Below are 25771 nucleotides of genomic sequence, written 5' to 3'. Positions count from 1 at the left end.
CAGGCTCCTCTGTCCATGGGATTTTCCAGGCAAGAGTACTGGAGTGGGGTGCCATTGCCTTCTCTGGAGAAGCATCCTGGCTAGCAGCAAAAATCAATAGTAAATATTTTCATTAAATCACCTGACTTGTTTTACCTTCATTGTTGATGTCTTCTAACTTGACTAAAGCTTCCATATGGTCCATAGTGTCCCTATTGCTTAGACATACCTGGAAGACAACATTATGAAAAAAATGCCTCATGGCAAAGTTTACATCACTCCCAGAATATAGATGTACTCTTTAAGACATACTATTATAAAATATATTGTTCTAAAACTCTTTGTCAGCAGTTTAAATGTTTTTGCTATCTAAGCCAAAATGAAGAGGAGTGTCCAAACAGAAAATCTGAATAATTCGATACTTTCTTGGGAGGAAACAAAGTTAATCTCTCTGGAATTTATATAGTTGCAGAATCACTGAATTGTTACACAAGTCTCTACCTCACTTTGGATGTTTAGATTTCTAAGATACAGGGGCATAAAAGAAAACGTTTAAACTCTTACACAAAACTGATATAAAATAAGAATGATCAAGTATATAATGTTAAAATCAATATTTTGTTTAACTTGTCTTTTAAAACAAAAGATCAGCATGTTTGAAATGATGTAGCTTTCTAAAATCCATCTATTATTATGAAGCTTGGGAAAAGGACTCAGAGGCTGTTTAACGTATCTATTTTTTCTTGAAGTAGTCATTTATGAACCTTGAATTCTATTTATAAATATAACACATTAAACCTTTAATATGTCAATAAATGTAAGCAACAAATAAAGAAAAAATAAAATGGGCAGATTTCCCTCCTATTAACCTTGATTTAATCTATATCACTCTTTGTTGGATATCTTCCCAGGTGGCTCAGCGGTAAAGAATCCACCTGCCAAGCAGGAGACCCAAGTTTGATCCTTCAATCAGAGGATCCCCTGGAGAAACGAAATTGCAACCCACTCCAGTACTCTTGCCTGGGAAATACCATGAACAGAGGATCCTGGCAGGCTACCGTCATGGGGTCACAAAGACTTGCAAACAACTTTAATGACTAAACCACCACCAGCCACTCTGTTGGATAGGATAACCGAACTCTTTTCTTGGAAAAGTTTTGCACTATACATTTCATTTTGAAATATCTAGGACCAACAGAATATACTCTCTTAATTTTTTTTGCTATAATTCTAGATCTATGAGAATATTTGATTTGTTTGTTAACTCAGTTTAGTTCTCTAATCATTTAGTATCTACCATAGATTGACATCAACCTCCAGAGTAGTGTCAGCTTTCACAGCATTTTGGTTATGCTTCCAAAACAGAGAATTTAAAGTAGCAGCTCCAAATAATCCATTGGCAGACTTCACACCCAGGTTAAAATTAAACTTTCTAGATCCTTTAGGATAGAAGGTATAATTTTGTTTGTTCTCTTTTTTTTTTTTTAATTTAAATAACTTTAGTTAGGGCATATCTTTCATTAGAGTTCCCACAACTCCTCACTGTCTTAACAACAGTTTTGCTTCACTCATTTACATTAGCTATTATCGAACCCTTGCAAGCATTTGAGTTTCAGCCCCAGAAGAGTCTAATCACCTTATTTTTTATGGAAAAAAAAAAAACAATGTTCACAGAGATTAAATAACTTGGCCAAGGTGACCAAGCTAGTTAGTGGCACCGAGCCAGAGTCAAAATCCAAGTACACTGGCCCTTTGTGTAAGACACTGTATTCATTTCACTACTTTTTCTTTCTCTTTATCAGAACATAACATTTATCGGAAATAAGAAGACTGTGGGTTTTTTAAGTTTTAAAAACTGCATCGTAGCACTTACAATTTTTGTTCATATCTCAAGTTTCAAAATATCATTAACAGATTAAGCATATTACTACATGCTGTTTTGGTGTTTGCACTACTCCCCCTCCTTTCCACTGCCTTTTAGCTGTTCCGAGAGCTAGTAAAGGGGAAAATGGAGTTATAAAGTTACAAAAGATAAATGAATGAAGGGTTTAGAGAGTTGAACAGGCATGGGGGAGTGGGGAGTTATCAAAAGGAATAACTGTAGATGAAGGACAAGGAAGAAGGAAAAAGTGAAGCAGTGGTTCCTGAAGACCCTGAGATAGGAAGAGCTGAGAAATAAAGACAGCTAGGTCATCAATCATTGTTCCTTTATGGAATGTGCTGATTCTAGCAGATTTTCCTTAGGCTCATGTAGCCAACACCAAACAAACTTGTTAAATATTCAAAGTTCCTCTGAATTCTTTGTACTTTCTTGCATTCAACTCTACCTAAAGATGCAGTTCTTTTTCTTCTTTCTCTGGTCCATCTGAGGTCTATCAAGCACTCATTTGACACCTTAGTTTTAAGATTTACTCTCTTCCAGATTGTTGACATTTGAAGTCCTACCTTTTAGTTGTTGAATATAATAACTTTTCTGAAAGACATCACTTAAACATCAGTAAGTAGAGAGGGAATTATTTGAAGATGAAGGAATCCTGCTTTTAGGTAAAGTGCACTTGATTCATATCAAGCTTAAATCTAAAGTACTCAGATACCCCTTTTCCCTATTCAAAGTCCTAGGTTAAATTTTTAATAGGTAAGAAAGGTGCAGAGTCTGAGAAGGTAATAGCAATCACCAAGAAAATAGTACATTTTTTATAAAGTTAACTAAGGGAAGCATCAATGAAGACACTTATTCCAAACAAGTCAATGTAATACTTGGTTCAGTTATCTGTGTGAGTCAAAGGAAAGTAACATTTCTCATCAATTATCTACTTATTCACTAGAGAAAAAAGATATTCAGTAGTGAACCTTAACCAATTTAGTATTTATAAACAGTATCTTATTTCTCTTCATAACTGAGTGTAGAAGTATGATAAGCAGAATTTCCATAAATTTGTAAATCTGCTTGCTAATCTAAGCAATTTAAGTTTACTAACTATAACAATCAATTGATTGTTATTATCAAGATCGTAAAGCCCAGTAGAAAAATAAAAATTCACCCAAACCTTCTAGATGCTGGAACTAAACTGCTTGGTTTCAAATCTGGGTTCTGCTGCTTGCCTCAATTCCTTATCTACCTAATGAGTGAGTGAGCGAAGTCACTCAGTTGAGTAGGACTCTTTGCAACCCCATGGACTGTAGCCTAATAGGCTTCTCTGGTGGCTCAGACAGTAAAGTGTCTGCCTACGATGAGGGAGATCCAAGTTCGATCCCTGGGTCGGGAAGATTCTCTGGAGAAGGAAATGGCAACCCACTCCAGTACTCTTGCCTGGAAAATCCCATGGACAGAGGAGCGTGGTAGGCTACAGTCCATGGGGTCCCAAAGAGTCAGGCTCCTCCATCCATGGGATTTTCCAGGCAAAAATACTGGAGTGGGTTGCCATTTCCTTCTCCAGGAGATCTTCCCGATCCAGGGATTGAACCGTGGTCTCCCGCATTGTAGGTAGTCGCTTTACCGTCTGAGCCACCATGGAAGTCCTTATCTACCTATTGAGAGTAGTAATAATACTTGCCTCATAGAATTGTTAGGAGAATCAAAATAACACTTAAAAGTGTTTAGAACCTGATTTGGCACTGTATAAGTGCTTGTTAAATAAAATACTGTGACTCTTCTTTCTTTTTTGACTGTGAAGGCAACTAGTTATGTGTACAAAATGACTTCATCAATCTGACATAATTCAAATTGACATTGAACTTACACATCTATATCCAGTTAACTCAATGCCTTGAACATGATGCAAACGAATAAAATGTTATTTCATTTTGTTGCATGGATACAGAGTTCAACATATCAGAAATGCCCTGTCTTTGAAAAAAAAAAAAAACAAGCTGGATAGCAGGGTATGCATGAGGCCTCACTTCTCAGTTGTTGTGTTTATAAAATGATGGAGAGGATCTTTGCCTTCAAAACCTGTAACTTCTTTTTCCCAACAACTTTATTGAGATACAATTAATACACTGTTACAAATAATCCCATCAATAGAGAACATTAGCATTTATTGATTGGCTACTGTGTCCCAGGTAATACACATACATTGTTTTTCTTAATCTTCATAAAAATTCTTTAACACACGTATTATCTTTCTCAATTTGATGATTAAACTATAGCTAAATACTTTGCAGCTAGAGGTTGAGGCGTGAACATGAGGTTTGAATTCATGTTCGTTCATATGATTCCATTATTCTTCCCATATCCATAGGCCTTTCTGAAAAATTACTTAGTTCTCTTTCAGAGTTTAGGTGGGAAAGGAGGGAAACTTAACCCTTTGATAGTACTCATGGTTAAACTAATTTTTAACGTCAAAAATCAAATAGTATAAGAAATAGCAGGAACTGGAAGCTGTTTTCAGACTTTCAAATCAAGGATGATACAAGAATACAAAACAGTATTATTTCAAAGAAAATAAGCAATCCTAATGCTGATACACACAAATTATACTACCCTGACTTGGAAGGGTTCAACACTTATATTACACCCATTTTCCGCATTCCATAGGGGCTGAAAACTAGTACACAAGAGAGATCATGCTGGAATTCTTATCCACCTTCTAGACTTTTCACATCATGTTATCTTACAGTCAAATCGCTGGACATCTTCATGCTCGGAATTACTTACGCAGTTTTGCCACAATTTATTTCTTAAACACATATTTAGGTCATTCTTATGTTAGGCAGCACTAGATGTACAAAGCGCTAGCCACTAGGTGTACAAAGGTGTTGTTTTTTGTTTGTTTTAAATGAATTAGTGCAGCCTAGTTTCTATGTTAGTTTAGGCTTTCGTAAGGAGTGGTAATTAGTGTACTATACTGGACAGCGAGCCAGTGTGCATGTGAAGCTGGATTATAAACTTGCCTCTCCACTTACTGTGTGACCTTGGCATTTGATTTTTGAGACTCGATTTTCCCATTTTTAACATAATCGGCTTCAAATAATAGCTAGTACTACCTACTTTCAGGTGCACACACCATGGGAAGGTGTGGCTAGGAATATGTAACTTCATAGTGTCTAGGAGAATGGGTTTCTCGCCTGTTTTCGCTCCTTTATTTTAGTACCTGGCACTATTCGATACATATTTTACACCTTGTTCACCGAGGAACTGGAACGTGTTTTTCACTGCAGCTTAGCTATCTGGGTGTGCCTGGGGAGGCGTCACAAAGAGCCTATAAAAGGTCTCCACCTACAGCAGGAGTAGGATCGCAAGAAAGAACCCAGAAAGAGCACTGCGGCTAAGCGTTGGGTTTCGGGTTGCTAGGTTTGGTCCAATCTTCACCGAGTTTAGGTTCTGGGACTCGCAACGGAAAGACTTGAGTCACAGACCTGTTAAAAATTTTCTGCCATATTTCAGCCGTCCCCACGCCCCCTCGCCCCGCCCCGCCCTCAAGCGTGAGTGAATGCGCAAATAAGGGTTTTCAGGCGTCTGTGGGAAAGACGGAGGGGAAGGCAGAAGGCAGGATGGACAGGGCGGTGGCACCGCTCAAGTGAGACAGGATCCAGGCCCCACAGTCGAGAGTTAAAACCAGGCGTTCCCGGGTCGTAGGAGGCCGAGGCGAGCTGCTGGACGGGCAGGGGCCGATGCGAGGCAGCCGACCACGGCGGCGCACTCACTCCGCCCGGGGCCAACGCCGGTCCGGAGGCGCACCCCCCCACCCTTTCGTCTCTTTTGGTTTCGACCTGCCGACTGGGAGGGGCCGCGGGACGCCATTCCCACAATGCTCTGGGGCGTGCCGCCGCCGTCGCTGCCGCCTCCGCTACCGCTAGTGGAAGAAGATGGCGGAAGGCGGAGCGGCAGATCTGGACATCCAGCGTTCTGACATCGCGACGCTGCTCAAAACCTCGCTCCGGAAAGGGGACACCTGGTGAGGGAAAGAGGTTGAAGTGGCTGCGGTTGCCCGAGGGTGGTGGGGAACTCGGTGGGAACTGCTGGCTGGTGTCTCGCTGGTGACAGGTGCGGGCAGGTCCGGCGGCGGCCGCCTCAGGAAGCAGGATTTTGGCCGCTTCCGCAAGGTTGGGGCAAAGATTGGACCCGAAATGAGGGCCACAGTTCATGGCTCGTCGAGGCATGCTGAAAGGCTTGCGGGGAGCGGCGGCGGCGGCTCGTGCGGTTCTCCTCGTCCTTCTTCCTCTGGTTGTGCCGCTCCCACTTCAGGCCTTCCCGAACGATAGGTTACTCTCGTTCGGTATGAGTCTCTTAATGTTTGACAGGTCCTGGTCTCGCGGCTGATCACGATCTCACCCGCTTCACTTCTTTAGTCATTTCCTTTCCCTACATTGTCGGCATCCAAGTTCCCCTATTCAGATTCTCGTATTCTTCCGGGAGGCCGGCTGCAGGATGTTTGCGGTTCGTACTACACAGGTGGCATGTGTCAGGGCGCCACTTAAGAGAAAGGAACCTAGTTCCTAGTTCCTTGTCAAAAGGAGGGAGAGGAGTACTGAACCTTAGGCTTCTGAGTGGTACCACGTGGTCTTGTGCTTTAGTGGAGGCTTGATAGACGCCGGCAGCGTTTCTCTTAGAAGTGCAGCCCTTCCCTCTTACTGGAAGGATAACGTAGGCCTGCAAGAAGTAGATAAGTCCACTTGAAGCTTCAGTCACTTGCTAACATTCAAACTTATAAAATACCAAAGGATATACTTAAAATATCGAAGGAAGTATTTGTAGATTTTAATATTTGTGGGCCATATCAAGTGGTATTCAAAATAACTTAAGTATGTGAATATGTAACCGAAAGTGCTCTGTTTCATTAGGAAGGATCATGTGCCTCTTTATTATAATAAAAGTTATTTTCACTTTTCTATCGTCGTGTATAATATGCAGCATGTTTTTTCATTTCCTCATTATGGCTTAGTGGAAGGAGGGTAAGATTTAGACTCAGGTTAGCCTTTCCACCACTTAGCTTGCAGTGTGACTTTGAGGAGAGTTAATTTAAATTGCATCTCAATGATTTCATCTACGAAATGGACAGAATGATTTCATTTAGGGGTTTATCCTGATTCAGTGAAATAGTCTACAAGATTTTCTGCCTTGAGATAACATTAAATTTTAGTTACCTTCTTATTACCACCATTTCTGTTAAAATGCTGTGGTATTAGAATCATTGTCAAGTAAGCTAGAATCATTGTCAAGTAAGCTAGAATCACTGTCAAGTAAGCTAGTAGATGGCAGACTTGGGACTTGAATTTAAATACTTTGGTCTAAGTCTTGGTACTTTTTCTTATTTTGTTAGGCTACACTGTAAGTTTTATATGATTAAAAATCCCTGAGAGTGTAAACATATACTTGTTGGATTGCAGCAAAAAAAATATGGTTTAATAATCATTTTTGCTCATAACGGAGTGTTCCTATGATGTTTATTATTGTGGGGAAATTGGATATTTCCTAGGACATTTTTGTTTACCTTTTCCTGTGAATTGTTAAAGATGAAATCAATCTTTGCTTTTTCCTGTTAAAGAACATTTTAACATTCTTAATTTACCTTTCCTAATACCACCTTATACTAAGGTAAATGTGGATTTTCATGAAATACAAATCTACAATTTAATATATTTGTTGATGTTCAGTCATTAAGTTGTGTCTGACTCTTTGTGACCCCATGGACTGTAATGCTGCAGGCTTCCCTGTCCTTTACTGTCTCCTTGAATTTGCTCTAACTCATGTTCATTGAGTTGGTGATGCTATTTAATTTAATATATAGATATTACTTATATGTATATTACTCCTTGTTAATGTTGTTGTGGTTTTGATATACTGAGTAATAATTGGTGGTGTTAACCATAAAGGATGATCAAAGCAGTATGGATATTGTGACCATTAAAGTTTAGCATTTTTATTTTTGACAAAGTTACTGTAAATCATTTTAAAGATTTGTTGATATTTATAAGAGTAAATACAGGAAGTTCATAAATTTGAGTCATTTTAGTGCTTCCATCTTAAAACTGAGGCTCAGACATTTAATTAACAGCAGAATGTGCAAATTTTTATCCTCACAATTGATTTCCCCTCTCATTTACAGGAAAAAAATGCAGGAAAAGATGGTACTGGGATGCTCCAGAAACTAATTTGGTTTATATGTGAGCCAGTTTACTTGGAATTAGCAAGTGAAACCTATCAAAAAAGGAATTAGCAAAAGTTTGATTCAGAATTTTAAGGAGAATAATTTGTTAAGTATGAATTTGATAATGTGTTCGTGAGTACAGAATTGGTAAAGATATTTAATGGTTTAGTTGTAGCTTGGGTTCATGTTTTTGGTACTCATTAAAACTTGTTACGGAGAAGGCAATGGCACCCCACTCCAGTACTCTTGCCTGGAAAATCCCATGGACGGAGGAGCCTGGAAGGCTGCAGTCCATGGGGTCGCTGAGGGTTGGACACGACTAAAGCGACTTAGCAGCAGCAAAACTTGTTAAACAGTTATTTCTCTTTTTAAAGTCTTTAAAAAGCCTTGGATTAGTCATTTATGGGTGTTTGGGCAAATTCTGCTTGTTTTTTAGTAGCTGAAATGGGCCATATGCAAATGGAACATTGTCTTGGCATATGTATATTACCATCTTGAAAAGACTGATTGGACTGTTAAGAAAAAATGATAGATTTACCATGAGTTTATTCTTGAAATTTTAATACTAACGTTTCATGTTATAGTCAAATACATTCAAATAAGTAAAGATCATTAATTAGGTTGTGAGCACTTTGCAGATAAGGACTGTCTCCTACTACTCTGGTAATTAATGCTAACACCTGGCCAAGGATACAGATTTGCTTCTATGTGGATACTAGAATTTCTGTTTATTTGTAAATAGTAGATGAGTTTTATCTGGAAACTAACTTTCTAGAGATGAAAATAAGCTACACGTGTCTGAGATGAGTAACAAAGCTTATGATATGTTTGGTATTGAATTTTGTAGTGAGAAAAATGTCAAAATTGATGTAAAAGAGATACACTTCTTAAAAAGGTTGGGTATAAAAGTAACAGCTGTCTGTGTTAGAAGGCGTGATCTTTTATGCTGTTTCCTCATCTGTGTTTAGCTTCATGGAGAGATTCAGAAAACTATGAACAACACTATTAGAATTTAGAAAGTGTAGAAAAAGAGTAAAGGAACTAGAACTGTTTGGCCTAGGATGAATGAAAGACAACTTAATTTTTAGGTACATGGTAGTCTCTTCTAATAAGATAAAAGGAAAATTTGTTTAAAGTACATTGCATTACGTATTATCAGGGATGGAAGAACCTATTGAAGGGAATGATAGTTAAATAAGTAAGTATAGAAATATACAAATACATGTTGTGGGTTATGTACTCTCTTAGGTGATTTCTTTTAAAATAGATTTATTGTAAGTAAATAGATAGATGATTATAAGTCACCAAAATCACTGCTGTATTCCCTCATTATATTAAATGTTATGTATCTACCAATCATTTCCACTAATTTTTATGTTCAAGTATGTTCAAAGCTTACTTTACAGATTAAATCTTGCATGTCATTTTTGTATAAACTCTAATAAAATTAGTAGATTTAAGGTAACTTTCATTTATAGTCATTTAAAAATGTACTCATATAGCCATGTGTGATGTTTTTGTCTCAAACTGCAGAGGAATTGGACCAATCAAGTTTTTTTGATAGAGGAGGCATTAATTTCCATTTTAGAGCTTTCCTTTCCTACTGTTTTACTTAGAAATCTTTATTTTATGTAGTCCTTTATGTTTTTGCAACTTTGATTCACACTAACAAAATAATCTTAAATCAGGCCATCAGTTAATAATGGAAATGGAAACTATTAATCAATATGAACTCCAAATTGTTTAGTGTGTGCTTGCCAAGAAGTTTTTATATTACTCTTACTGTTAGCTTTAGTTGTATCAAAGTGTTTACCTCTAAAATAGGATATATGTTATATCATTTGCATCAAATGAAACCAGAAAGCAAAACTTTTTTAGTGCTGGTCAATTGATGAACATAACAGAAGTAGGGACGTTAAAGCATATTTTTCACATTTTAATTGCTTAAAATTGAGAAAAGTAGCTTTTCCTTATTTAATCCTTTTCATAATTTTTAAAATCACTTGTAAGTTGTTAGTGAAGCCAAGATTTAATGTACCCCATTTGGCCAAGCATATCCAGAGCTTTAGCATCTACTTAGTGACATTCAGATTTTATTTTTTCCTAAATCATACCACCTTTTTTCATTAGCACATACAAAGTATTAAATAGATGTTTTAGAAAATAATTTCATAACTGTTACTAATCTTGCTTGGATGTAAGTATGATGAGAAAAGAATTGTCAGGCTATGACCTATGATATTACATTAAAAAGGCACTGTGCTAGGTGTTGCTGAATCACTTAGTCCCTCATTACTACTATTCTAGGGTACCAGAATGTGAATGTGTGCCAGTGCGCACTGGCCAGAATAGGAGTTTCCCCAGATAGGCTTGAAGAAGTGTTCACACAGTGATACATCTGAGATTTGGACCCAAGTAGTTTGGGGCTTTTAAATCAGGCCTTAAAGTTATTGTGCTACACTGCCTTTTAAATGGAGAAGGCGATGGCACCCCACTGCAGTACTCTTGCCTGGAAAATCCCATGGATGGAGGGGCCTGGTAGGCTGCAGTCCATGGGGTCGCAAAGAGTTGGACACGACTGAGCGACTTCACTTTCACTTTTCACTTTCCTGCATTGGAGAAGCAAATGGCAACCCACTCCAGTGTTCTTGCTTGGAAAATCCCAGGGATGGGGAGCCTGGTGGGCTGCTGTCTATGGGGTCGCACAGAGTCGGACACAACTGAAGCGACTTAGTAGCAGCAGCAGCAGCAGCCTTTTAAAGATGCATTTTAAAGTGTTCCACTTGTTTTTTTAAATGGACATTCTTTTCTCTTTAAATGGAATCTAATTTATATTTAGGAAGAGAATTCTACCATTTTATCCCACACTTGTTTCTTGTGACTGTTTAGTTTTGATATGATGGAAAATCTTATACTGCTTTTGGGAAAAAAAAATATGTTTAAGGATTAGTAGGTTATTAACTGAATATGTAGAACAAATATTATTTCAGTCCAAAAGTACATTTAAACAAAAGCAATTGGGCTCATGTATTGTTTAGATTTGGGATTTTGTTTATTAGTAATCATAAGCGATTGTTAGAAGCCATATGGCCCCCTTTACGTATAGTTTTACAGAAACAGCATATCGAGCAGATAGTAAGAGCTTGTAGTAGGAGTAGGATATTTTGTTTTAGTACTTTACCCATATTTTAAAAGTATAAATCACAAATAAATGTCTTTTTTTTTTCCCATTAAGAATCCATAGAAATAGCCCAGAAAATGCAGATGTGAAAGTTTGATATTTTACGTTCCATGATTACCAACGTATAGTTTTACAGAAACGGCATATCGAGCAGATAGTAAGAGCTTGTAGTAAGAGTAGGATATTTTGTTTTAGTACTTTACCCATATTTTAAAAGTATAAATCACAAATAAATGTCTTTTTTTTTCCCATTAAGAATCCATAGAAATAGCCCAGAAAATGCAAATGTGAAAGTTTGATATTTTACGTTCCATGATTACCAACTTCTTGTGAATTTTCAAAGTCAAAGCACACTTAAGACAGTGAAAGGTACATAACCATATTGATACCTCTTTAACATCTGAAAACTGACAGTCCATGTAGTATCACTGCTGATAAAATGCGTTTTCCCGTATTATTAGTCATTAGATATATTTGTTTTATTACGTGATGTTCGGTCACTCAGTCGTGTCCAACTCTTTGTGACCCCATGGACTGCAGCACGCCAGGTTTTTGTGTCCTTCACCGTCTCCGGGATTTTGTTCAAACTCATGTCCATTAAGTTGGACAAGAGTTTAGAGTGATTTTTCTTTTCCTCACTGTGAGAATTAACTTCACTGAAAAACTATGATTATTGATAAAAGTGAATTGAAACCATCAACTATATTGGCAGGGAGATAAAGGGAAAGTTGAGAATTACTGGTGAAGGTGTTTGTGCACATCTGGTTGGATTCTCAAAATAAGTGTATATTCGGTTCTTGTAGATGAGAAATCTGAGTTGAGAGAAATCAGTTGGTTTGCATGTGGTTCACAGGTAATAATACCACCACTAGTGAGCATGTATTGAATGCTTACTCTCTTCTAGCCACTATCCTAAATGCTTTATACTTGTGCAGCTATTAAAGCAAGAGTTTTATTTACCTCATTTTATAGATGTTTGAGGGTTTAAGAGCTGGTTTTTAAAATATTACTTACATACCTGGTTTATAATGATTAAAATACTAAATCCTATTAGTATCTTTTTAGTATTAAAATGTTTTGTGGTGTCACTACTCAAGTGTAATTCAAACAGTATTTCATAAACCATTGAACTGTTTCTTCTTAGTCTCCATATAGAATTTGTCTGCAGTTGCTGGGTTTTTTTCCTCCCTGAGTAATGTCAGTTTGGTTTGTGCCTCTTATTTTCATTTCCTTAGTTACCACTGTAATTCACACTCTGTATCTTATATTTATTCCTTTGAAGTTGTTTTTTCAGATTCTTTCTCCATCTATTCTTTAGAAAGGGAAATGTAGTTCCGTTTAGCGTCACCATCCGTTGTACACAGAAGCCACTACCAAAGAAACGTAGAGTGAGACTGATTGGTAGTAAGTGACCTCAGTTTTGAATGCAGATTAAAGTGATGTATCTGAGGGAACGATCAAGAACAGCTCCTCAAAAAGAAAAAGCTCAGATTCTAATATAAGGCAGAAAACCTCTGTAGGGTTAACCTATATTTGGTTCTGCCTAGAATACTGCTCCTGCAGTAAGATTCCACTCGGTTTTCTTATAGTTCTCCAAAAAGAAAAGGAGGGTAGTGACTACTTTTTCTTCTTTACGAGGAGGAATACTAAGAATCCTGTCTCTTCCACTCTCCCTTTAGCTTTGAGAAGGTCCAGGTATTAGTGTGATAATTCCTCGTAATTCAGGAAAATGATTTAGCAGACGTGGCCTTAGAAAAGACTTTTTAGTGAAAGGCACCAAAGGCTCTCTCACAAGCAAGTCCAAAGTGTCTCTGAGACCAGGCTAATCTAAGTTTTAGAGAGCCAGTTTTTGCTTTTAAAACTGAAATATAGTTGATTTACAATGTTGTGTTTCAGGTGTACAGCAAGGTGATTCAGATATAGATACATATTTTTTAGATTTTTCCATTGGAGGCTATTACAGGATATTGAATATGGGTCCTTATGCTATACAGTAGGTCCTTGTGGGTTATGTATTTTATATATAGTAGTGTGTATATTTTAATCCCAAACTCCTAATTAATCCCCCCATCTCCACTTTCCCCTTTGGTAACCAAAAGTTTATTTTCTGTGTCTATGAGTCTCTGTTTTGTAAATAAGTTCATTTGTATCATTTTTTTAAGATTCCACATAAAAGTAATATATGATATTTGTCTTTCTCTGTCTGACTTATTTCACTTAGCCAGTGAAATCAAAACTGGGGAGCATTAGAGAAAAAATTCTTTGCTTGAGTGAAAAGAGCATCACGTTCCTGTAGTAAAAAAAAGATTAAGGGTGATAATTACATTTATCATGTTGTACATTACCTCCCTAGTACTTATCTTCTAACTGTAAGTTTGTATCTTTTGACTGCCTTCTTACAAGTCCTCCTCCCCCATGCCCTTGCCTCTGGTAACCACAAATCTGATCTAATTTTTTATGAGTTTGGTTGGTTGGTTCTCCTATAACACTGTTACTTCCTGTTACAGAACATAGTGATTTGCTATTTCTATACATTTCAAAAGGATCACCAGGATAAGTCTAGTTACTATGCGTCACCATACGAAGGTATTACATGATAACTGATTCTATTTCCCACATTGTACATTTCCTGCTTGGGACTCATTTATTTTGCAACTGCAAGTTTGTGCCTCTTAATCTCACTTACCTACTTCTCTCCTCTGCCTACCTTGCTTTTCTCTAGCAACCACCTGTTTGTTTTCTGTATCTATGACTATTTCTGCTTTCTTATGTTTGTCTTTTAGATTCCATATATGTGTGAAATCATACATATTTATCTGTCTGACTTATTTCACTTAGCATAATATTCTCCATGGCCATTCATGTTGTTGCACCTGGCAAGATTTCATTCTTCTTTATGGCTGAGTAATACTCCATTGTGGGACTTCCCTGGTGACTCAGTGGTGAAGGAGAAGGAAATGACAACCCACTGCAGGAAACCCCATGGACAGAGGAGTCTGACCAACTGTAGTCCATGGGGTTGCAAAAGAGTTGGGCATGACTTAGTGATTAAACAACAAAAACAATATTCCTTTGTAATATAATTAACGGTGCTGAATATTATATGTGAAAGTTGTTAGAGTAAATCCTAAGAATTCTCATCATTGTTGTTCAGTCACTCGGTTGTGTCTGACTCTTTGCCCACCCCATGGACTGTGGCACATTAGGCTTCCCTGTCCTTCACTGTCTCTTGGAGTTTGCTCAAACTCATGTCCATTGAATCTGTGATGCCATCCAACCATCTGATCCTCTCTTGTCTGCTTCTCCTCCCACCTTCAGTCTTTCTTAGCATCAGGGTCTTTTCTGAGTCGGCTCTTCTCCTCAGGTGGCCAAAGTATTGGAGCATCACTCCTTCCAGTGTATAGTCAGGATTGATTTCCTTTAGGATTGACTGGTGTGATCTCTTTGCTGTCCAAGGGACTCTCAAGAGTCTTCTCCAGCACCACAGTTCGAAAGCATCAATTCTTCACCACTCAGCTTTCTTTATGGTCCAACTCTCACATCAGTTCATGACTACTGGAAAAACCATAGCTTTAACTAGACAGACCTTTGTCAACAGAGTGATGTCTGCTTTTTAATACACTGTCTACATTTGTCACAGCTTTTCTTCCAAGAAACAGACATGTTTTAATTTCACGGCTGCAGTCACCATACACAGTGATTTTGGAGTGCAAGAAAATAAAGTCTGTCACTGTTTCCATTTTATCCCCATCTATTTGCCATGAAGTGGGACCAGATGCCATGATCTTCGTTTTTCAAATGTTGAATTTAAGCCAGATTTTTCAGTCTCCTCTTTCACCTTCATCAAGAGGCTCGTTAGTTCCTCTTAGCTTTCTTGCCATTAGGGTGGTGTCATCTGCATATCTGAGGTTATTGATATTTCTCCCAGCATTCTTGATTCCAGCTTGTGCTTCATCCAGCTGGCATTTCACATGATGTACTCTGCATTTAAGTTAAATAAGCAGTACACAGCCTTGACATACTCTTTTCCCAATTTGAACCAGTTTGCCGTTCTATGTACAGTTCTTTTTTTTTTTTTTTTTTTATTTTTAAACTTTACATAATTGTATTAGTTTTGCCAAATATCAAAATGAATCCGCCACAGGTATACATGTGTTCCCCATCCTGAACCCTCCTCCCTCCTCCCTCCCCATACCATGTCCAGTTCTAACTGTTGCTTCTTGACCTGCACACAGGTTACTCAGGAGGAAGGTAAGGTGGTCTGATATTCCCATCTCTTGAAGAATTTTCCATAGTTTGTTGTGATCCACACAGTCAAAGACTTTAGTGTAGTCAGTGAAGCAGAAGTAGATGTTTTTCTGGAATTCTGTTGCTTTTTCTGTGACCCAGTGGATGTTGGCAATTTGCTCTCTGGTTCTTTTGCCTTTTTTAAATCCAGCTTGTACATCTGGATGTTCTCATGCTGTTGAAAGATTTTGAGCATTACTTTGCTAGCATCTGAAATGAGTGCAGTTGTGTTGTAGTTTGAACATTCTTTGGCATTGCCCTTCTTTGGGATTGGAATAAAATCTGAACCTCTTCCAGTCCTGTGGCCACTGTTCTCCTCATAAGGAAATTTTTTTTCTATTTAATTTTGTATCTATATGAGCTAATGGGTGTTCAGTAAATTTATTGTGGTAATCATTTCATGATGTATGTAAGTCAAATCATTATGCTGTACACCTTAAACTTTTATAGTGCTGTATGTCAATTGTATCAATAAAACTAGAAGAAAGAAAAAAGAATGATAAGGGTTAAATGATCTAACCATAAGATCTCTTTAACCATAAGAGATCTGATAATTTGGCTTGCTTTATATTATTTAGCAATATGTCATAGCAACTTGATGAAGTTTAACAGTTTAATCAAGAGATTTATCTGTGATATAGATGGAAAATTTATTTTCTTTAATTTGAATGAATTTCAAGCTTTTCAAATCTCAGAAAAGGTATAGCGAAGTATTTATATGTACCATGCAGTTGTGGCTATGATTACAAATACTACCATTCATGTATGAGTCTGTATGAAATAAGTGATAGTGTTCTCTTTTACAGTTTCAGAAACTGGAGTACAGAGCTAAGTGCACATGGTGATGTGGTCAGTCAGTGGTGCAGCAGAGGTTCTGATCTAGGCAGTCACCTCTGAAACCCACATTTTAAAATGCACTGCCACTGCCTGCCTTTGAGTGATAGCCATACCCATTTTGTGGGAAACAGTTCTTTGAGGGATGAATACTTGAAAGTATTAGAATTAAGAAGTGGCAGTTTTGTCATATTAGTAAAATACCATGTTCATCTATTATCTATGAGGAAACTACAGAATTTTCTAGGTCTTTCTGGTTTAGTATTGTAGTCTTGGCAGTCTCATTTCTAACTAATATAGCTCTTTGATACAAGTATTGTTTCCTGCAGATTCTTTACTTATTTCTTCCTTATAGGAGTTTACACATCATTCATGTTATTTCCAGTACATTTTACTAAGTCTTGACTTTCACTTACTTCAAAACCAATCTTTGTAAAATTATTCCTAGTAATTCCATCCAGATTTATGGCCCTTTCACACTTTTGAAAAAAGATAATAGCTTTATTGTGTATAATTGACATATCATACTGTCTCTGGAGCAAAGGAACATGGGCAGAGAAAAGAAATCGGTGAGTGGTATCACATATCACTTGATGTGTACAATTCACTGAATTTGGGTATATTCATAGAATTGTGCCACCATCACCACAATCAATTTTGAAATATTTTTATCAGCCCTAAAAGAAACCACATACCTATTAGCAGTTTCCCCCACCCCCTTTTCTACCCACATCCCGCTGTTCTTGGCAGCTACTGATCTACTTTCTTGTTCTATAAATTTGCCTTCTGGATATTTCATGTAAATAGAATCATATATGTGTGATTTTTATCTCTGGCTTCATTTACTTAACATAATGCTTTTTAGATTCATCCATTTTGTAGTGTATATCAGCACTTCATTTCTTTTTATTGCCACAAAATGTCCCATTGTATAGGGATGCCATATTCAGTTTATTCCTTCTTCAGTTGATGGACTTTTGACTTGTTCACACTTTTTGATTGTTATGAATAATCCTTCTATGAACACTTATATGCAAGTTTTAGTCTAGACATAAGTTTTCATTTCCCTTGGGTGCATATCTGGCAATGGAATTGCTGAGTCTCTGTGTTTATTTTTTGAGGAACTAATGGACTCTTTTCCAAAACAGTGATGCCATTTTCCATTGCCACTAGTGATGTATAAGGGTCCAGTTTCTCTGCATTGTTGTGATACTTACCTGTCTTTTTGATTATAGTCATCTTGGGGGATGTGCAGTGGTATCTCATTGGAGGCTCAATTTGCATTTTCATAGTGGCAAATGTTGGTGCACATCTTTTCGTATATGCTTATTAGCCCTTTTGGCAAAAATGCCTGTCTACATTCTTTGCCCATTTTCTCACTTGGCAATTTTCTCTTCATTACTGAGTTTTAAGAGTTCTTCATATATATTCTAGATACAAAGCCCCTATCAGATAGATGATACGCAACATTTTCTCCACTTCTGTGTGTTTTCTTTTCAGTTTCACAATCTTACTTGGCCTCCTTCCTGAGTTCTTTGTCTTTTAGTTTAGATGTAAAAGAGGTCATAAAAATTAGTTCTTGCCAACTGATTAATTTAACGTGTAGAGCAAAAAATAGGTTGGAAATGCTTCAGACCTAAAAATTAAGATATAAAGGGATGATTAACCAAACCATTGGTTTATTTGAACAACTTAATAGCTTTTCTTGATTATGTTTTACTGAAGAGTTTTCATTTGTGGTACTTAAAAAAAATCAGTGAGGTATCTAGTTTTATAATGATTTAAAGTACTAGATACTATAAGTATCTCTTTTAGTATTAAAAAATGGCTTATGCTGTTGCAACTTAAATGTAATTGAAACAGTATTTTATTCAATGAGATGATTAGTTATAGAGTGAATTAATATCCAAAAGTGTTAATGCTGTTAATTCTACACACAACAGTTTTATACATGTTCTCAGAGTAAGTGTGCTACATTGAATTAGGCTGAAGTTTTTGTGTGTCTCCTCAGTTGCAAAATAGTGACTGTCTTATATCTACTTTGCAGAGAAAAAGGTAGGGTTTTTTAAAAAAATAAACATCATATTAAAAAAAATAAACATCATATATCAGTATTAAGCAATTAAGAAGGAACTGCTTATTTGAAAATTGTCAGCATAGACGTATACTAATCCAAAAAAGCAAAACAGAACCATGCATTCACTAGCCCTATGGTTTTCTGAATCCAGCTCTTGGGATTTCCCCATTTCCCTGTATTGCTTTTAAATGTCTTTGTATTTACGACTGTTCTGAATCATTCATTGGTCCCTTTATGTGTTTCGTAAATTTTCTTTTAGAGTGTACAGAGACACTAGCCAGCTTTTGAGGCTCCTACCTTTCTTCTCTACCACCTCCCCCCCGCCCCCCGCAAAAAAAAAACCCACAAATAACAGCGAAAAACCTACAACCTGGCCTTTTCAGTTCTTATAATAGCTTTTCTGCATTTGAGGGCTGTTTTAAAATTGACTCATTTTGAATTGATTTGTTTTGGGTCCTAAAATTGATCCTGCTTCTCTGTAGCCATTGAAAATTATTCTGTCCAGACCACATTACAAATTGTCTGTCTTGATGCCAGTAGAACATTTAGCACCATACAGTTTAGGCCTTTTTGAAGTACTCATAACTTTATGTAAGTTTTGATTTATTAAACATTTCACTTGTATTTAAACCTCCCAACACTCCTGTGAGATACTCCCAGTGATCTTCATGAAATGTAAATCAGATTATATCTCTTCTAAAAATCCATCAGTGGCTTTCCTTGCATTTAGGATAAAATCTTTGATTACCTTAAAGGTGCTGTAGTGTGGCCCCAGCCTCCCTTATCCAGCATCTCTTCTCCCTTTGTCATAAACTCCAACTGCATTTAACTCTTCTAGTATACCTGAATCCCGAAGTTGTTCTGGGTCTAGCATGTGCTGTTCCTTCAATCTAGATAGCTTTTTATCTTATTCTTCATGAAATAACTCCTGTTCATATGCTAAGATATTATTTTTTCAAAAAGGATTTTGTTTATTCTAAATGTGTCTCAGTCACTGCATTGTGTCCAACTCTTTGCAACCCATGGACTGCAACCCACCAGTCTCCTCTGTCCATGGAATTTCCCAGACCAAAATACTGGGGTGGGTTGCCATTTCCTTCTCCAGGGGATTTTCCCGAAACAGGGATTAAACCTGCATCCCCTGCATTAGCAGGCGGATTCTTTACCACTGAGCTTCCTGGGAAGCCTTAGTTCTCTGTTAGTAAATGGCTTCCAAAGTACAGTTTAATACAGTAGAAAGAACACTAAACTTTAGAGTCTGAAAACTAGAGTGCATACTGAAAACAGGCCCTACACACTCAGTGTTGTATGACCTTGTTAAGGTACATAGTTGCTCTGAGTTTTGGTTTCCCCATCAGCTAAATTAAAAAAAGAGGGGAAAAAGTTACTCTAAAGATTAATTTGAAAACACTTTATACAAAAGACTTTACATAAATATAAATTAAAACATTTCTATTCTCTTGTTGTTGTTCAGTCACCCAGTTGTGTCTGACTCTTTGTGACCCCATGGACTGCAGCATGCCAGGACACTCTGTCCCTCACCATCTCTTGAAGTTGCCCAAGTTCACATCCATTGCATTGGTGATGCCATCCAGCCATCTCATCTGACACTCTCTTCTGCCCTCAATCTTTCCCAGCATCAGGGACTTTTCCAGAGAGTCAGCTGTTCACATCAGATGACCAAATACTGGAGTTTCAGCTTCAGCATCGTAGTACTTCCAAGTATCCAGGGTTGATTTCCCTTAAGATTGACTGTTTGATCTCTTTGCTGTCCAATGGGCTCTCAAGAGCCTTCTCTGGCACCACAGTTCGAAGGCATCAATTCTTTGGCACTGCCTTCTTTACGGTCCAGCTCTCACAACTGTATGTGACCACTGGGAAAACCATAGCCTTGACTATACAGACCTGATTGGCAGAGTAATGTCTCTCCTTTTCAACACAGTCTAGGTTTGTCATAGCTTTTCTGCCAAGAAGCAAACATCTTCTAATTTCATGGCTGCAGTCACCATCTGCAATGATTTTAGAGCCCAAGAAGGGGAATCTGTCACTACTTCCACCTTTTCCCCCTCTATTTACCATGAAGTAAATCAGGCTGGATGCCATGATCTTAGTTTTTTTAGTATTTCGTTTTAAGCCAGCTCTTTCTCTCTTTCACGCTCATCAAGAGGCTCTTTAGTTCCTCTTTGCTTTCTGCCACTAGAGTGGTATCATCCACATATCTAAGGATGTTGATGTTTCTCCCACCTATCTTGATTCCAGCTTGTCACTCATCCAGCCCAGCATTTCTCATGATGTGCTCAGTGTATAGATTAAACAAACAGGGTAACAGCAGACAGCCCTGTTGTATTCCTTTCTCAATCTTTAACCAATCAGTTGTTCCATACGGGGTTCTAACTATTGCTTCTTGACCCTCATACAGATTTCTCAGGAGACAGGTAAGATGGTCTGTTACATGACACTAAATTTTAATTTTAACAGTAGAGTGATTGATCATATTTGTGTTTTTAAAATGTCTGGCAGCAGAATGGAGGCTAAATTGGAAGCAAGCAAATTTAAAGCATTTACAAGTTGGGCAGCTGTTATAGTACTCTATGCCACTTAAGACTGATGAGGAGGGTGAGTTACAGAACTAAGATACTTTTCTGAGCATGAAGAAGAGAGGGACAGACTTGGTTGCTAGATGTTAAGGGGTCATGGAAGAATATAGGATAATTTGGTTTCTGGTTTGGGAAACTAAATTACTGATGACATTTATTAAAGAGATATTAGAGAAGGAGTACATTTGAGGATGTAAAGACAGTTGACAACTTGAAGTTGAAATTCTATAAAAAATCCAAGTTGACATGGATGAATAGAAATTGGAAATATTCAAGAACTTGAGGATTGGTCTTAGCATGCAGATTTTAGACTCCTGGTGAAGTTACAGTATCACTGAGACTATTGACTGTGAGAAAAGAGGAAATTGAAGAGCAGCTCTGTGACATTAATGTTTAGGTAGAAGTAGGGAATCTTGTAAAATAGCTAAATATATTTAGATTAGGAATATATATATATATATTCCTGCCCTCCGGAAAGGTACAATCACTGAGATTATTTTTAAAAGCACTGATACAGTAACAAAATTATGAATCCTTTGTATTCAGTAGGGTGGCCATTGGTGACTTCACGAGGACCTTTTTGAGGGCCCATTGGGATAGCAAGATCTGTTGTGCTTTGGTGAAGAGTAAGTGAAGATTGAGGAAGGAGAAGCTTGGCTACAAGGACAAATCAGAAAAGTGGGAGCAGATAGAAGAGGAAATGTGTATGTGAGTAGGGCAGTCATATGGGCAGAAGGGGGAAAAGAGTGGATGGATCTTCTTATATGCTAAGTTAAAAAAACAGAATAGATATGGGGGAAAAAAAAGATGGTAGTGGCTGTTTATAAGTTAAGTCTCCAAGGAGGCAGAAGGAAATTAGATCCAAAGAATAGGAACAAAAATTATTAGCCTTAGATTTAAGGAGAGTTATATACTCCACGGGTATATAAGGGAATCACTGATGATAAAGGTGTGGAATAAGAGAGTTAGAATGTTGGGGCTTCTTTGAAAAGTAAGCAGCAAGGCTGTCTATTCAGCCTAATGGATTAGAGACTTAATGTTTTGAAAAGGTTTGAAATAGTTATTGGAAGTAGAGAAGGCTAAACTGGAGATATGCTGGAGGATTCTTGGTTGTTTTTAAAGGACTTGAAATCGATTGAAGACCATAGATACTTAATCTCTGAAATTTTCTTTAGTAATTTTGAACTCATAATATCATTATAGAAACATTTTCATATTGATATACTAGTGTTTGAGAATCATCAGTCAGTACAATTCAGTGGCTCAGTCGTGTCTGACTCTTTGCCACCCCATGGACTGTGGCACGCCAGGCCTCCCTGTCCATCACCAACTCCCAGAGCCTACTCAAACTCATGTCCATTGAGTCAGTGATGCCATCCAAGCATCTCATCCTCTGTCATCTCCTTCATCTCCCGGCTTCAGTTTTTCCCAGCATCAGGGTCTTTTCACATGTCAGTTCTTCACATCAGGTGGCCAAAGTATTGGAGTTTCGGCTTCAACATCAGTTTTCCAATGAACACTCAGGACTGATCTCCTTTAGGATGGACTGGCTGGATCTCCTTGCAGTCCAAGGGACTCGCAAAAGTCTTCTTCAACACCACAGTTCAAAGGCATCAATTCTTCGGTGCTCAGCTTTCTTTACAGTCCAACTCTCACATTCATACATGACTACTGGGAAAACCATAACCTTGACTAGATGGACCTTTGTTGGAAAAGTAATGTCTCTGCTTTTTAATATGCTGTCAAGGTTGGTCATAACTTTCCTTCCAAGGAATAAGTATCTTTTAATTTCATGGCTGCAATCACCATCTTCAGTGATTTTTGGAGCCCCCAAAAATAAAGTCTGCCACTGTTTTCACTGTTTCCCCACCTATTTCCCATGAAGTGGTGGGACCAGATGCCATGATCTTAGTTTTCTTAATGTTGAGTTTTAAGCCAACTTTTTCACACTCTTTCACTTTCATCAAGAGGCTCTTCAGTTCCTCTTCGCTTTCTGCCCTAAGGGTGGTGTCATCTGCATATGTGAGGTTATTGATATTTCTCCCGGCAATCTTGATTCCAGCTTGTGCTTCATCATTCAGCCCAGCGTTTCTCATGATGTACTGTCATAGAAGTTAAATAAGCAGGGTGACAATATACAGCCTTGATGTACTCCTTTCCCAATTTGGAACCAGTCTGTTGTTACATGTCCAATCCTAACTGTTGCTTCCTGACGTGCATACAGATTTCTCAAGAGGTGGGTCAGGTGGTCTGGTATTCCCATCTCTCAGAATTTTCTACAGTTTGTTGTGATCCACACAGTCAAAGGCTTTGGCATAGTCAATAAAACAGAAATAGATGTTTTTCTGGAACTCTCTTGCTTTTTCGATGATCCAGTGTATATTGGCAATTTGATCTCCGGTTCCTCTGCCTTTTCTAAAACCAGCTTGAACATCTGGAAGTTCATGGTTCATGTATTGCTAAAGCCTGGCTTGGAGAATTTTGAGCATTACTTGTGTGTGAGATGAATGCAATTGTGCGGTAGTTTGAGCATTCCTCGGCATTGCCTTTCTTTGGGATTGGAACGAAAACAGGCCTTTTGGGTAGTGAGAAATGTGAGGCATCATCATTAAAGTCCTTTGTATTCTCTGGTGGCTCATCTGGTTAAAAAATCCACCTGCATGCGGGAGACCTGGGTTCAATCCCTGGGTTGGAAAGATCCCCTGGAGAAGGGAAATGCTACCCACTCCAGTATTCTGCCTGAGGAATTCCATGGACTGTATAGTCCATGCAGTCGCAAGGAGTTGGACACGACTGGACGATTTTCACTTTCACTTTTCACCTGAAACAGGAAATGATAGTGAATCAGCCACAGTCCGAAGCCTCACCCAAAAGCTGAAATGATCTTGAGCATATTTTGGTACGTTTACTTCATAGCTTTTTATATAGGAACACAGTCAGATGGCTCAATATTATTCAGAAATATTTCATCCTCAGTTTCATCTGTATGATACTAACTTTTTTGTGTAAGAAACTTAAATTTGTTTATCATAAAGAGGTTAATAATTACTCTGGGCTATCTAGGTGTTTGCATGTTAGTATTTAGTTGAACCTAGGATGGTTGCAGGAGAAGGCAATGGCACCCCACTCCAGTACTCTTGCCTGGAAAATCCCATGGACAGAGGAGCCTGGTAGGCTGCAGTCCATGAGGTCGCTAAGAGTCAGACACGACTGAGCGACTTCACTTTCACTTTTCCCTTTCATGCATTGGAGAAGGAAATGGCAACCCACTCCAGTGTTCTTGCTTGGAGAATCCCATGGACAGAGGAGCCTGGTGGGCTGCCGTCTATGGGGTCGCACAGAGTCAGACACGACTGAAGCGACTTAGCAGCAGCAGCAGCAGGATGGTTGCAAGTCTATAGTTTAATATTTGGTAAGTTTAATATTTGGTACTAAAGCTTGATCAGCTTAAAGTCAGTATATATGTCAGTTTTAGAATTTTTTGATTGTTTGGTTTACATATCTTCCCAGATAACAAGGGTAATAATCTGTATTTTTGTACTTTGTGCTTTTCTTTTCTTACGAGATGTCAACCAATCATTTTCACCTTTCTGGCTTAGTTAGTAGTTGCTCTAGTTAACAAAAGGAAATAATTTCTTGAAAATGAATGCATTACTATATATCAGATTCATAATTTGATCAATTTGGAAACAAGTCATGTTTTTCTAAAGAAAATTCTTCAAGGTTTATGTAACTTTTTCTTAGAATCTAATGGTGATTGCAGCCATGAAATTAAGACGCTTACTCCTTGGAAGGAAAGTTATGACCAACCTAGATAGCGTATTCAAAAGCAGAGACATTACTTTGCCAACAAAGGTCCGTCTAGTCAAGGCTATGGTTTTTCCAGTAGTCACATATGGATGTGAGAGTTGGACTGTGAAGAAGGCTGAGTGCTGAAGAATTGATGCTTTTGAACTGTGGTGTTGGAGAAGACTCTTGAGAGTCCCTTGGACCGCAAGGAGGTCCAGCCAGTCCATTCTAAAGGAGATCAGTCCAGGGTGTTCATTGGAAGGACTGATGTTAAAGCTGAAACTCCAATACTTTGGCCACCTCATGTGAAGAGTTGACTCATTGGAAAAGACCCTGATGCTGGGAGGAATTGGGGGCTGGAGGAGATGGGGATGACAGAGGATGAGATGGCTGGATGGTATCACCGACTCGATGGACATGAGTTTGAGTGAACTCTGGGAGTTGGTGATGGACAGGGAGGCCTGGCGTGCTTCGATTCATGGGGTCGCAAAGAGTCAGACACGACTGAGTGACTGAACTGAACTGAATGGAAATTAATCTGTTGGATTTGGAAGAGATTTGTCATCGTTCAGTCACTCAGTTGTGTCTGACTGTTGGCAACCCCATGGACTGCAGCATGCTAGGCTTCCCTGTCCTTCACCAACTTCTGGAGCTTGCTCAAACTCATGTCCAATAAGTTGGTGATGCCATCCAATCGTCTCGTCCTCTGTCATCCCCTTCTCCTGCCTCCAATCTTTCCCAGCATCAGGGTCTTTTCTTTTCAAAGAGATAGTATAAAATAAATATGAGGTAATAGAAAATAATAATAATAGAAAATAATGAATTTCTTTTAAAAAGTAAAGAGTAATAAAACTAAAGCTGTGCATTTTATACATTTTCCTGTACACATTTTTATCCTGTTTTTATGCTTGAAATCTCGTTTGCTATCAGCTTGGTT

At 38.0% G+C, this 25771-nt stretch overlaps 1 protein-coding gene across 10 annotated transcripts in view; it reads left to right on the top strand.

Moving 5' to 3' along the window:
- Positions 1-5226: 5226 nt before the first annotated feature.
- USP15 (ubiquitin specific peptidase 15) overlaps positions 5227-25771 on the top strand; it is a 134946-nt gene continuing 114401 nt past the window's right edge. For 2 of the 10 annotated variants that reach the window (XR_009736453.1, XR_009736454.1), the window contains exon 1: positions 5411-5876. Coding sequence is in view for 5 of the 10 variants with exons in the window: in XM_061416628.1 (XP_061272612.1) it covers positions 5788-5876 (89 nt within the window). In the remaining 5 variants the exon portion in view is untranslated. Of the gene's footprint in view, positions 5877-25771 lie in introns of all 10 variants that reach the window. The other 8 variants (XR_009736455.1, XR_009736456.1, XR_009736452.1 and 5 more) reach the window with 7 other exon arrangements.

Source organism: Bos javanicus, chromosome 5, assembly GCF_032452875.1.
Source record: "Bos javanicus breed banteng chromosome 5, ARS-OSU_banteng_1.0, whole genome shotgun sequence".
Classification (NCBI taxonomy): domain Eukaryota; kingdom Metazoa; phylum Chordata; class Mammalia; order Artiodactyla; family Bovidae; genus Bos; species Bos javanicus.
Note: the sequence above shows the minus strand (reverse complement) of the source record. Positions and strands in the feature narration are given on the sequence as shown.